Below are 12,768 nucleotides of genomic sequence, written 5' to 3'. Positions count from 1 at the left end.
CAACCCATGCCCTAACACCTCAGCTAAACTATGGCACTGAGTGCCACATCCAGTCTTTTCTTAAACACCTCCAGGGATGGTGACTTTACCACCTCCCAAGGCCGGCCATTCCAGAATTTTATCACCCTTTCTGTAAGACACTTTTTCCTCATATCCAATCCATATTTCCCTTGACACAGTTTGAGGCTGTGTCCTCTCATTCTGTCAGTTGCTGCCTGGAGAAAGAGACCAATCCCGCCAGGCTACAGCCACCTTGCAGGGAGTTGTAGAGAGTGATAAGGTCACCCCTGAGTCTCCCTTTCTCCAGGCTAAACACCCCCAGCTGCCTCAGCCGTTCCTCACAGGGTTTGTGTTCCCAGCCCCTCTCCAGCCTCGTTGCCTCCTCTGGATGTGCTCGAGTGTCTCAATGTCCTTCCCAAACTGAGGGCCCAGAGCTGGACACAGCACTCAAGGTGTGCCCTCACCAGTGCCGAGTACAGGGGAGAATGACCTCCCTGCTCCTGCTGGCCACACTGCTCCTGACACAGCCAGGATGCCCTTGGCCTTCTTGGCCCCCAGGGCACACTGCTGGCTCATGTTCAGCTGGCTGTCACCAGTGCCCCCAGGTCCCTTTCTGCCTGGGCACTGTCCAGCCACACCGTCCCCAGCCTGTAGTGCTGCAGGGAGTTATTGTGGCCAAAATGCAGGACTTGGCACTTGGATTTATTAAACTTCATCCTGTTGGACTCTGCCCATCCATCCAACAATTCCAAGTTTGTCTGCAGAGCCCTCCTACCTTCCAACAGATCAACACATGCTCCCAGCCTAGTGTTGTCTGCAAATTTGCTAATGAAGAACTCAATCACCTCATCCATGTCATCAATAAGGATGTTTGCTTTGCTTCAGATGAACATCTTTTTAAGGACTGAAGCAATGAATCAAGCCCTCACCCAAGATTTTTATAATGTCCATAGAAAGAAAATCATACAAAGACTCAATTTCTGTTAGTTCACTGGAAGTAATGACAAATGCTTGTAATTAATGCAGCACGAATTAAAAATATATGTAAATTTAAACCTGTTGGAGGCATGGATAGCTCTTTATCATTTGTTTACTCAGCCACAAGTAACAGTGGTAAGAATGTCTGCCCTTTCTTGGAAGATTTACTCTAGTTGGCTTATCTTCTGCAATTTCTTAGGCAGTTAAAATATATTCATGTTTACTGGGGAAAAAAAAATTCATATATACATATAGATGTATCTTCTTACGGCCATTATCAAGCGAATTTTTTATGAAGAATTTCCAACTTACATACTTACATGACTGTAAATGTTTTCAACAGGTTGTATCAGTCTGTAAAAATTCTGTACTCCTTTGGGATTTTTGTGACATACTCGATTCAGTTCTACGTCCCTGCAGAGATTCTGGCTCCAGTTGTCACCTCCAGAGTGAGGCAGAAGTGGAAGTTACTCAGTGAGCTTGTGGTGAGAGCACTACTAGTCTGCTCAACCTGTAAGTATGTGCAGAACATCCATTAAAAAACTTGCTATTACATTTTTTGGGACCTGCTTATTTAAATATATGTTTTGTTGTTTAGTTTTCTTGAGGCTAGCAAACCTGACATTTTGACTTTTACAAACAAATGAAACTAATGTTGTATTTGTATTTTAACCACATTTGTTCTAGTAGGTTTGACCGATTATTTGACGACAATATATTTTGCTGGTAATACCCTAAAGCTGCCAACTGGAAAATAAACCTTTCTCAAATAAATTTTTTTAAGTGAGATGCACATTGCTGAGATTTGTCAGCATTTATCTATGTGATCTTCAGTACATGCTTGTCGTGGAGAAATCGTTTCTGTTTTGTTGATCTGAGGATTAAGCCTAAAGATATGCTGGGTCTGTAGGCAAAAAGTAGCATTGGCAAACATGGATGCCTGGTCATGGAGTTCATGAAGTGCCACTTATTTTAGAATAATGCTCCAAAGTAGTTTTTGGAGGCAGGCATCTCTACCTTCACTGCCTGTTACTCTTGTGGTTTTTCTTGCTTGTCCCCTAATCTTCCCTCCTGCTGTGTCCCTGCTTTCTCACAGCTGCTTGAGATGTGCTAGTAGGAGTCAGCAGAGCTGGCATTGGATGGTGAGTGTGGTCTCATCCAGGAATCAATACTCCTGAAGATAATGAACTGTGGGGGAAGTTCAGCTTTGCCTTCGCAGCTCCCAGCCAAAGTGTGCAATAACATAGCGACCTTTTCTCAAAGACATTGTTAAAAAAATTGTTTCTAGTACAAAGCTGGCTTCTTGACTTGACCAATTGTATTGAAATAAGCTGTTAATATCTTAAAAGCAATCAAAACTGATAAATAAGCAAAAAAATGCTAAACTTTGTCTTTTAGGGGAAAGTACTGATGAAAGAGAAGATATTAAGTTTTTTGTCTCCATTCCCTTGATGAATGCAGTAGATAATGTACTGGATGACACCTAAAGATTATTGTAAAAGAAGACTTTGACATCTAGTAAGACCTTCTAAAGGTCAAGTCTGTTGATAAAAACAGTTTAATGCCAGTGCAATTTAATTACTACAGTAAGCAAAGGGAAATACCATTAATCTAATAACTTGCAGCTCTGAAAAGAATCTGCTTTGTGAAACTAAAAAAATAAAAAGAAAACCCAAATTTTTCTTGAATGATGAAGTACATGTCTCCTGAAGCATCATATAGCCTGTGTTCTATTTCAGGTGATCAAGGCATTAAGATTTTAAGATTGAGGACAGATGCATAGCTCTTGTAATACTTGAGAGACATCTAGATCAGAAAGCTTCAAGGTTCGAAACACTTTTTAGTATCTCTCCAGGACACTAAAAGGTCACCAGTTAGATCTCCAGTCCTAACCACACCTTGCTGTCATGACACCCTTGACTTCTCAATCTCTGATGCCCTTTATGTGCTCCTTATCACCTGCCCTGGTAATGATATCACAATAGATTTGAAAAGCTAAAAATCTTGTATATCCAAACTGTTGCTTACAGCCAAAGGCTTCAAGGGTTTTTAGGTGAAAGATAGTTCCATGTATGTGTCTGATGAGAATAGCCAGTGGTGAACAGGCTTAAAGGCACACTTCTCTAGTTGACTTGGGAAAATTATAAATTACTTCATAGGTTTTTTCCTTAATTTTATCATTAACTTTTGTAATTTCTGGGTAGTCCGAAAAGGGAAAACTGGGAAACAATGTCCAAGAAAAGAAAGTAGAAAAAGAAAGGAAATTAGCCATATATATGTAAAGATACATATATACAAAAGATGTAGCTATATATATAAAGATGTAGTATTAGAATGCTCTGCCTTTATGTCTTTGAAAAAAATGTGTATAGTAAAATTGTACCTAGTGTATGCCATTGCAACTTACCTGTGATATGAATCTCTGAAATGGAGCTGCTGAAGTGTTATGGGTCTTACTGGGATATTTGAGGATATTAAATTGTTTGCTGCAAGGCACAAAACAGTAACATTAAAAGTTTGCTCTTAGAGGTTTGATATTTGCCAAGCTGTTGTGTGATGTGTTGTATTAACCTAATGGCATTTCAGGTTTTTCCCAAGTGGTTTCTAAAACTTGTATGCATGCAGTAGCTGTAATACTTTTTCACCAACAATTGTGTAAGCTCCGATGCTTACATTCATCTTCATTTTTCATTGAAGCACTGTTTTTAAACAGAATTAATTTAAATAGCATCACTTTTCACTTAGCTGCACTTTGTCTGACTGCAGAACATTCTTCCTAAAATGATTCAGAAAGTGTTTTTCTTTAATAGAAAGTAAAAATCCAAAACCTTTTAAATTGAATTTTAGAAATTAAATGGTTTTGATATCAGTGACGGAGTATGTTGTAATGTCTGGACCATTCAGAGGTCATACACTGATTAAAGGAAATCTCCTTGCTTGAAAGTAGCTCTTTGAGAAGAGGAACTTCAGCTGTGGTGCTAGTAGCACATTAGCTTTTTAAGAGCAGACATGAAAAATCACTTATTACTAATTCTTGGGAATTTTGCATTACTCAAAAGTTATGTCATTGTTTTATTGTTGGAGTGAGAGAGTTTTTGGAAGAAGCAGACCAGGAGTCTATTTTTTTGTCATTTTTTTCTTGTCTGATAAGGTTTGTTTTAAGTAAGGATTTGACTGGGGATATAACACACATCCAAGAGCCATTTGTGTTGCTTAGAGTTTTTCATTACTTACTTGCTCACTTTTGGACACTTAGGATTGCAGGAGAATGATCACAAGAATCTTCTGCATTTTTAGATTTCCCTGTTCTTCTTCAGCTATTTCTATTTTGTTTGCAAGAGACAAGCATCTCTTCATCTTTGCTTGGATTTCACTGTAGATGGTGTAGCAAGTTGGAAGATCCCACCATACTTCATAAATCCTGACATAAACAATCATTTTATAAACTAGGTGAGCACCTGGTGCACTGAGTGGAGCAGTGAGCTAAGCTTGTGCTGAAAGTCCAGCCTAGAGCTGGAGCCTGGGTTTGGTGGATGATGAAAGCATGTGGGAGCTGGATGTCTTAATAGCTAGGCAGAAATAGGATTGAAAGTTGGACTAAGCATCACTGTGGTGGGCTAAGTTAGAAATTAGGAACACAGGAAAATAGAAGGAATAGGATAAAAGCCTTCATGGGATTTGGAAAATGCTAGAAGAGATACGCAGGTGCAATTTTGTGTGGGTACTGCCTTGGTATTTGTGGTATTTGTCAGATAACCTCAGTGCTTTGAAATATTTGTCAGGGTGGAATTTTTATAATGCTGAAAGTATTTACCCTGACTTTACATATTTAAAACACATGTCACAAATATAGTTAGGATCTGTGTTTGCAGCATCTACCTGGGTGAAGGTTGGGCATCATGCTCAAGGTTCAGCTCTTAGCCAAGCCTGTTACGTGATGGGATTGTATGTCCAGCACATTGGGATTACCTGTTAAAGTGTGCACCTTTCTTAGTTTGCTTCTGAAGGACCTGGACCACCCTCGATAAATTGTTAAAAGATCATTTAATATTTTTATGTAGAAAACTGTAAGTTTTATCTTTCCAGAGGTCAGCTTGTCTCAGAGAGCAAGAAAAAAACCCCTTTTTACGCAAATCAGTTCTGTTATGCCCATTGCTTGAAATAAACTGCTGTTACATCATGAGCAAGAGAGCTCTTTGCTCTCTTTTGCTCACTTTTACTGAGATCATGGTGATTCTGGGAGGGGAAAATTTGGAGAGATTTTGTTCAGCTTTAGCAATGAATTCCTCCTGTATTAAAAGCTTCAAAGTATGCTGAGAACTTGGAGATTGAGAGATGATCTGCTAAGCTTTAGTGTTGCATCAGTGTTGATGCTAAATGACATCAGACATATTCACTTTTGATGCCTCACAGTAGGAATTGTGGTCAAAAATTTCAGATGGGGCAAGACTGTAAGTTTCCTCTAGAATGAAAATGTAAATATCTCAAAGCAAAGGCCTCCTCATGTCTTCTGACTGAAGGACACTGAAATTAAATCTGCTTGCTGGATGTGTTGGAAGAAGTATGGGGAAAAAAAGGCAGTATTGAGAAAATACTTCATCTGAAAAGGTGGCAGCAAATCCATGAAATAAGGGAATAAAATAGAAAGGAACAGTTTTAGCATTACTTTCATTTTTAAAGAATAAGTTGTGTTTGATTTATTAAAGATAGTAGTGAAAGAATTTTTTTTTTTGTGAATTGGTAGCTGCTGAAGAATATCAGCAAGTATAGTGGAGAAAACTGGAGTTGAGCATTAATAGTATATTTCATCTACACAAGAAGTTTAGAATATTATTCTTTTAATAGCTTAATTTAGGGCTGTGTTCCTGCAGCCACGGTTTTCCTGTTAAAAGGTAAATTAAGAAATACTGCATTTGCATGTGGATGTGGAGATATCACTTGAATTGTCAGCTGTTTTGATTGTTATCTTGAAATGAAAGAAATTTAATTGAAGGGCTGATCCAGCTGAGCGTGAACGGAGCTGTTACTGAGCTGCTTGCCATTAAGTCTGAGCTTAGTGTGTAATTTTACCAAGAGGAGAATAAATGCATTTTTCAGTTGAGCTTATCAGTTACATTTTCTACATATTTCCCTATTTGAACTGTACCTGATTTTAGGAAAGAACAGTTCTTCATGCTGAACAATTAGACAGAAGATAAAATTATGTTTACCAGATGTCTTACACTGTTTATTGACATTGTGCCAATAAAATACTTGCTTAGAGTAGCTCCAGGAGAGGTAACATGAAGGAGTTTTAAGGTCTAATAATGCAATACTCTTAGGATAAGCTAATAATCATTTATATAGAAGAGGCTTATGTATCATTTATTAGACACAGATTTTTTTTTTAATAAGAGTTGGCTAATTAATGACAGAAAAGTGGAATAGTTAAATTAGTGATTTAGGAAAATTCCAGGTGGGATATAAAATATTTGTGTGGACTGCTAACAGGTCCATCAGAGTGGGCTTTAACACAAAACAATTGTTTATGAATTGTCAAAGGAATAAAATCAAATATTTGATTAATTCAGTTCATGTTCCCCCGCTGTGTACTGGGGTTTTACCTGAGGCTTTTTTGGATATGGGGAGCTGTGAGCATAATTCTTGTTTCCAAGCAGAAGATCTTGTACTGTGGTTTTGAGATATGATCATTGGGTGGTTTTTTGATATATGCTTGGGCATGAGAAATAGATATATGAAATCAGATTTTTTTCAACCCTTTGGACTATCTTTTCAAGAAGAATAAAGTTCTTAATTTCAGGGTTAATATATCCTGATTATGAGTCCTTTCTATTGATGTGCCATTACAAATTGTCTTATGAGTTGCTGTTGGTGTAGGCATCAATTTATAGACATACAGTAACTTAATGATCTTTTTAACAGCGCAAACATTAAAATCTTCTTTTACCCAGCTTTAGTATATGGATACCAGATATCTGTGGTTTATGATTAATGGTAAATGTTATGGTTTATTTGAATAAACCACAGAAGTGTTTCTTACTGCTCATTGTTCTAGAGACATTAATGTGTGAATACATTTTCCAAATAAAGCCGTAGAGACTAGCAGAATGGTCTAATGTTAGTATTTATCATTGCAAAATTTTATATTTTAAAAGCTGTATATAGAAAGTTCAGGTTGTAAAGTAAATTCCTGAAAAGCTAAAACAAGTTCTGCTTTATCTGTTTGGTTTTTTTTAAATTACTATGGTGTATGTTGGATTTCTTCTGTTCAGGTGTTAGTTAGGTTTCTGAATGAATTGTGATTTTGTGCTTCAGATTTTGGAGTACAGTTCTTTTCTGAAAATATTTTGTGGGAAAGAAAGAAAGGTATGAGTTTGAATATTGGGCTGTCAATATATTCAAGAGCTCTCTGGACACAATCCTGTGCCATGTGCTCTAGGATACCCCTGCTTGAGCAGGGAGGTTGGATCAGACCAACCGTGGTCCTTTCCAACCTTATTTATTCTAGGACTCTGATTCTATGATTTGTGATTGAGGTGAAAAATGGACAATTTTGAAAGATTTGTAATTAGAAAATTAAAAAGTAATTTAGGGTTTGTCATGAAATTTGCTTGATTTTTATTCTGTTACATTTGTTCCATAATTTACAAAACAAATGAAGAACAAGTAGTTTAGCAATTCATTCATGTATTTGGAAGTACTTGATCATATTCTGGAGCAATAATTATTTTAATTCTTAAATTATTTGCATTAACTTTTTCATTATTAATACTTTTTAAAATTATGATTCCTTTTTGGAGGCTCCTTTGTAAATTGTATTCAGTTATGGTGAAGTGCAAGTAGAAAATTCCTAATACTATTTTTGGTGTAAATTGACCTGTCAGTCACTGCTCTGGAGATTTGAGGTCATGCCTGGCATAACTTGCAAAGTGTTCTGTGTTTTAATACTTGTCTAATTTAGCATGGAGAACTCTGTTGTCTGCACCTCTACAGCTGCCGTAGTTTTCCAGGCTAGACTCTCTGGAAGCAAGAGAGAGGAGAAGGTGCTTGGAATGTCACAATTTGCCTGATCTGGTTTACATATTTGCTTCTGGACAGGTTGAACTGGACCACAGAAGTGCTTATTCCCTTCTTTGGCATGTTTGAAGGAATATAGGTGAGAAATATATCCAGCATTTGGTATGATGAATTCTTCTCAGGAAGAGTGAGAAGTGGTGCTGAATATCATGTTCAGTTGCCTACAGTTAAATCCCATTTTCCCTTTCTAACAATAATTTTAAAGCTAATCAAGCCTGCTTTTATTTTTTAGTTCCACTCTCTATTTTCCATCTGTGTGCTTACAAATATAGTGAAGTGGTGATGTGAAAATTCTTTGTCCAAATAACAAAAAAAATATATATTCTCTAGCTCATAGAAAGTGAACTTTATTTGTAATATTTCAATAATTCATGAATTTGTGTTTCTCCATTATTTTAGCCCATTATATTTCTATGCGTGAACTGACTTAGAAGAGAAGGTCATTTATCAGGTTTCTTCTTAAATGTCATACACGAGCCAGTGATTTTCTGTCATGCTTATTGAGTGGAGCAGCTATTTTTGTATGTACCCCTTATGCATTTTACATCTATTCAGTGCTTCATAGACTTGAAATTTCCTTTAAGATCCAGAGTTTCCTAAGGGGAAAGTAAAGGATTCAGCAGATGGAAAAACATCACTTTCTTAGTGAGCAGTTAAGAGGAAAGAGGTAACAGTGCTTGGCATTTTAAAAATCTCCCCATTTTTTCCCAGGACATTGACATATGTCTTCCTTCCAACACAGAATTGAAAAGTATTTTGAGTTCATGGACATACCAAAAGTAATAACATGTGCTTTGCTTAGTTGGATAATCTGAGTTGAGTAGTGTTGAATATTAATCTGTACATTTTCACTTGATAAGGTCCCTCAGTGTAGAAGTTGTGATTATGAGCAACATTAATTTACTGCTGCAGAAAATCTAAGGAACCTGTAGCACAAATGGCATCCCATTCACTTTTTAATCCTTTTGTTTTCAACCTCATGTTCAAAGATTCAGTAGTTTGTTCCTTCCTGTTGTATCCTGCAAACCTTATTCTATCTAGATTTGTTTTTTTTAATCTGGAAGTTTTCCTGGGGCTGACTTGCAATGTCAGGCACAAACAGAAAAGCTGTTTTCTAGAGTTCAGGGGATGGGGAGAGAAAGAGGAATACTTCAACAATATACTTTTATGGTATGTGAGGCAAATTAACATCTTACTGCTTACAAGTGTAGAGTATCTTCTCTCTTTTCTTTGGTTTTCTTTATCTCACCACAGCACATAATTCCATATTCTTCATCATGCTAGCTCTAGCATCCAGTCAGAAAAGAGCAGATTGGCTTCACTGATCAGCACAACCCCCCTGTTCTCTGTTCAACTACTTTGTGTGTTTTTTCCTTCAGCAAGAAATGGAACATACTGTGTTTTGACTTGCAGTAATGCTCACTGATAAAAGTGTTCTGTTGTCACAATAATGTTGTGATGTCAGAAATTCTATGTCTTGTTCTTTGAGGTTGAATGTTGTTCTTATTGAACATGTGGTGTTGTGGTAAGGTTATCTAAGCTAAAGTTCTTCCTTCAGTAAAAGATACCTTGGATCATGTTGCTGTCCTGATAAACTAATGTGAACCTCCTTACTAAAGACTCCTTCATTCAAAGTCAGATCTCTGAAGGAATTATGTGTTTACAATTATTCAATCAACATTTCCCCCCACAAGTGTCTTTGTCTTTGCTGGAATAAGATCAGATGCCATATTTTTGTTCTTACTGCTTTTTTATTCCCCTCAGTGGTACCTCACCATAATCTTGCTGGTTGCATCTTCTGTGACCTTTCAGATTTCAACCTCCCATTTCTGCTCTTTTTGTAAAGCCTCTCACGCTCGTATTCTGTGTTTATCTACTACTTATTCAGTAACCATAAACTTTATATTTTATAACTTTGCTGCATTTATTTTTCCATTTTTATTTCTATGCCTTTCCCTTCATTTTTTGTTTTAATTATTAGACATAATTAATCTGTGATATCAGACAAGAAGCCAGATGATTATTAGTATAAATGCATCAAATGAGCCATTACTATTATGTGACAAGTAATCAACTTGACACAATGTGTTCCAAATCTAAAGTCTAAGTGGTGAAGGAAGCTTTTATGTGGTTTATGCAATTATGTGGTTTATGTTTACTTTAATTATCCCTATTTCATAGCTACACACTATATTTCTTGCTGGAAGGCAAAATTATTGCAAATGCTTGCTGCAAAGTACACCACTGAGAATATGGTAGGAGTTTAATTTTAAGACCTGGTACTTAAGCATATAGACTAGGCTGGAAGAATTTACTGTTCAGTTTTACTGTTCAGTTAAATGTACATTCTAAGTGTGTGTGGATTGCGATTTAACATTTTGATCCTGTTTCAAGGTGGCCATCTAGAAGTTACTTACTTTGTGGAAGAGTCCAGTAGAATTAGCATGCAGCTCAGAGACATGAATAACTTTTGATTACAGAAGCACAGATTCTAGATTTATTACTTTTAGAAAAAAGAGGTAGTAATTTTGGACTTCATTGCATTAATTAAAAGTCCTGTCTGTTCAGTTAGCTAATTTTTAACAAATTCAATCAAAATAATGTTTAATGGGCTAGAAAGAAATTGCAAGATAGCTAGCTGGGGTTAAGGAAAGGTTAAAGTATCATGAATGAAAACTAAAATTACTCATTTTTGTGGCTCTGTTGAGCTGGATATCTAAGATACAATTCCTATTCATCTTTGTGCCAAATAAACTGTGGAGTAGTAATAAATTAACCTGCCTTTCGAGGATATGAGAGTGTGCTGTGGAATTAGGAGAAACTATGAATTATTTGGCAGTGTTAACATTTATTCAGTAGGAGAAAAGTAACCAGAATCCTTTATGGTTTGGGGTATCCCAGGTACATTTCCATGTGTCACTGTTTGAGAAACTACTTTATATCTTTTTTTTAATTGCTAAAAGGAACTACTGTCCCATTTAGCTCTGGTGGTGTCTACTTCAAAGCAGAGAAGATTACCTGAAGTGTTGGGCATATCCATCTTGATTGTAAAGATGAATCCAGCAAGTTACTATCCTTGCTCTTTTATCTGTGTATTTAAAATTTGCTTTTTTCTGTCTTGCATTTATCAAGCTGGAGCTTGTAGGTGCCTTTCTTTTGTCTGCTAGTTTTAGAGATCCTTTCCTACACATATTTTGTTCTACACGTTAGTACAAGCAGGCCATAATAAACTTGTAGTTGGTGTACTCTCATAAACTGGAAAGACTGATGTTAGGAGGCATTTTCCAATACTTTGAATTTAAGGTAATTTTTTTATACCTGGTATAAAAGAATGTTAGCATTCATCCAATCTCTTTACATCTGTTCAGGTTGGAAGGGACCTTAAGGATCATTCAGTTCCAATCTCCCTGTAATGAGCAGGAATACCTTACACTAGACCAGGTTTCTCAAAGCCATGTCCTGCCTGGCCTTGAGCACTTCCAGAGATGGGGCATTCACAACTTCTCTGGGCAACTTCTTCTAGTGCTTCTCTACACTCTTGAAGAAATTCTTCCTAATATCTAATCTAAATCTACCTTGTTTTAGTTGAAAACCATTGCCACTTGTTCTGTCACTCCAGACACTTGAGCAAAGTCCCTGTCCAGCTTTCTTGTAAGCCCCGTCTAGGTACTGGAAGGTGCTATGTCTCTCTTCTCTTATCCATCAAGGGGAAAGTAGTTAAAATTGTGCTTAAAATAGTGCTGGGCTTAGAAGTACACATTAAATTTGGGAAGGTATCTTGGAATCATTGTCCAGAGATTTCTGAAGCCATGAACTGAGTATCCACTGGCAACCAAAAGGACGGTGAAATTGTCAGAAAGCAAGGTAAAGGGCATCGTTTTGCTGCCATGTAAATCTTGGCTTTCTGTGGTTTACGTGTCAGTGCAGTTCTGGACTCTATTTTGACAAGGACATACTTGGGTGAGAGAGAGTATGTGGAGAAAAAGGAGTGTTCTTTGACTTCAGCCCACATTCAGCTCTGGGGGAGTCAGTTTCTTATTAACACATGCTGGTAAATGTTTATGTCTTTAAAAGCCATTCCTTGCTAAAAGAAAAGAAATCTGATATTTCCATGCAAAAATAATACAGTAGCTATTTTCCCGTGTTACTCTTACAATTTTCATTGGCAATTATCAGGGGAGTAAGAAGATAACTTACTATTTTCATTTACTTTTTCATTCTATGCATAGTTGTGTTTTGTTTTTTCATCAGTAGTTGGTTGAACCCCAAGGAAAAGAACAGCTTAGTTACTAAATGGTGCATATGCATAACATAGAGTGCTCTGCTCTTGCCGTGAGGGAACTGGAATGACAATAATCACAATAAAAATAAACACACATATTATTGTGAGCAATTGTTTTAGCTCAAATAACTGTCATTCTATATAACATAAAATTACAGGGGATAAGCACAATAGAAATAATGGCTATGATTAAATACAAAAAAAAAAGTACTTGATAGCAAAATATAAGGCAAGAATACGGTATTACTGATTTGGTTACCAAAGTGCAGGGTAACATTTTAAATTCACCAGAGATAATCAGTCTTCAGCTAGTTTGGAACAAAGGACTGTGTATAATAAAAACCATGAGAAGGTTTCTCAAAAGGATCTTAGGTCCTGTGGTTCTTGATTTTCCAGCTTAAATCTAAAAGCCATGAATGTGGAGCAAGTTC

At 36.7% G+C, this 12,768-nt stretch overlaps 1 protein-coding gene across 1 annotated transcript in view; it reads left to right on the top strand.

The window, feature by feature from the left end:
• SLC36A4 (solute carrier family 36 member 4) overlaps positions 1–12,768 on the top strand; it is an 88,132-nt gene that overhangs the window by 41,606 nt on the left and 33,758 nt on the right. The window contains 1 exon segment of the mRNA XM_063148847.1: positions 1,322–1,491. Within this exon segment, the coding sequence (XP_063004917.1) occupies positions 1,322–1,491 (170 nt within the window).

Source organism: Melospiza melodia, chromosome 2, assembly GCF_035770615.1.
Source record: "Melospiza melodia melodia isolate bMelMel2 chromosome 2, bMelMel2.pri, whole genome shotgun sequence".
In the NCBI taxonomy this organism is placed as follows: domain Eukaryota; kingdom Metazoa; phylum Chordata; class Aves; order Passeriformes; family Passerellidae; genus Melospiza; species Melospiza melodia.
The sequence above is the reverse complement of the archived record's forward strand: the minus strand, read 5'-3'. Positions and strand labels throughout refer to the sequence as shown.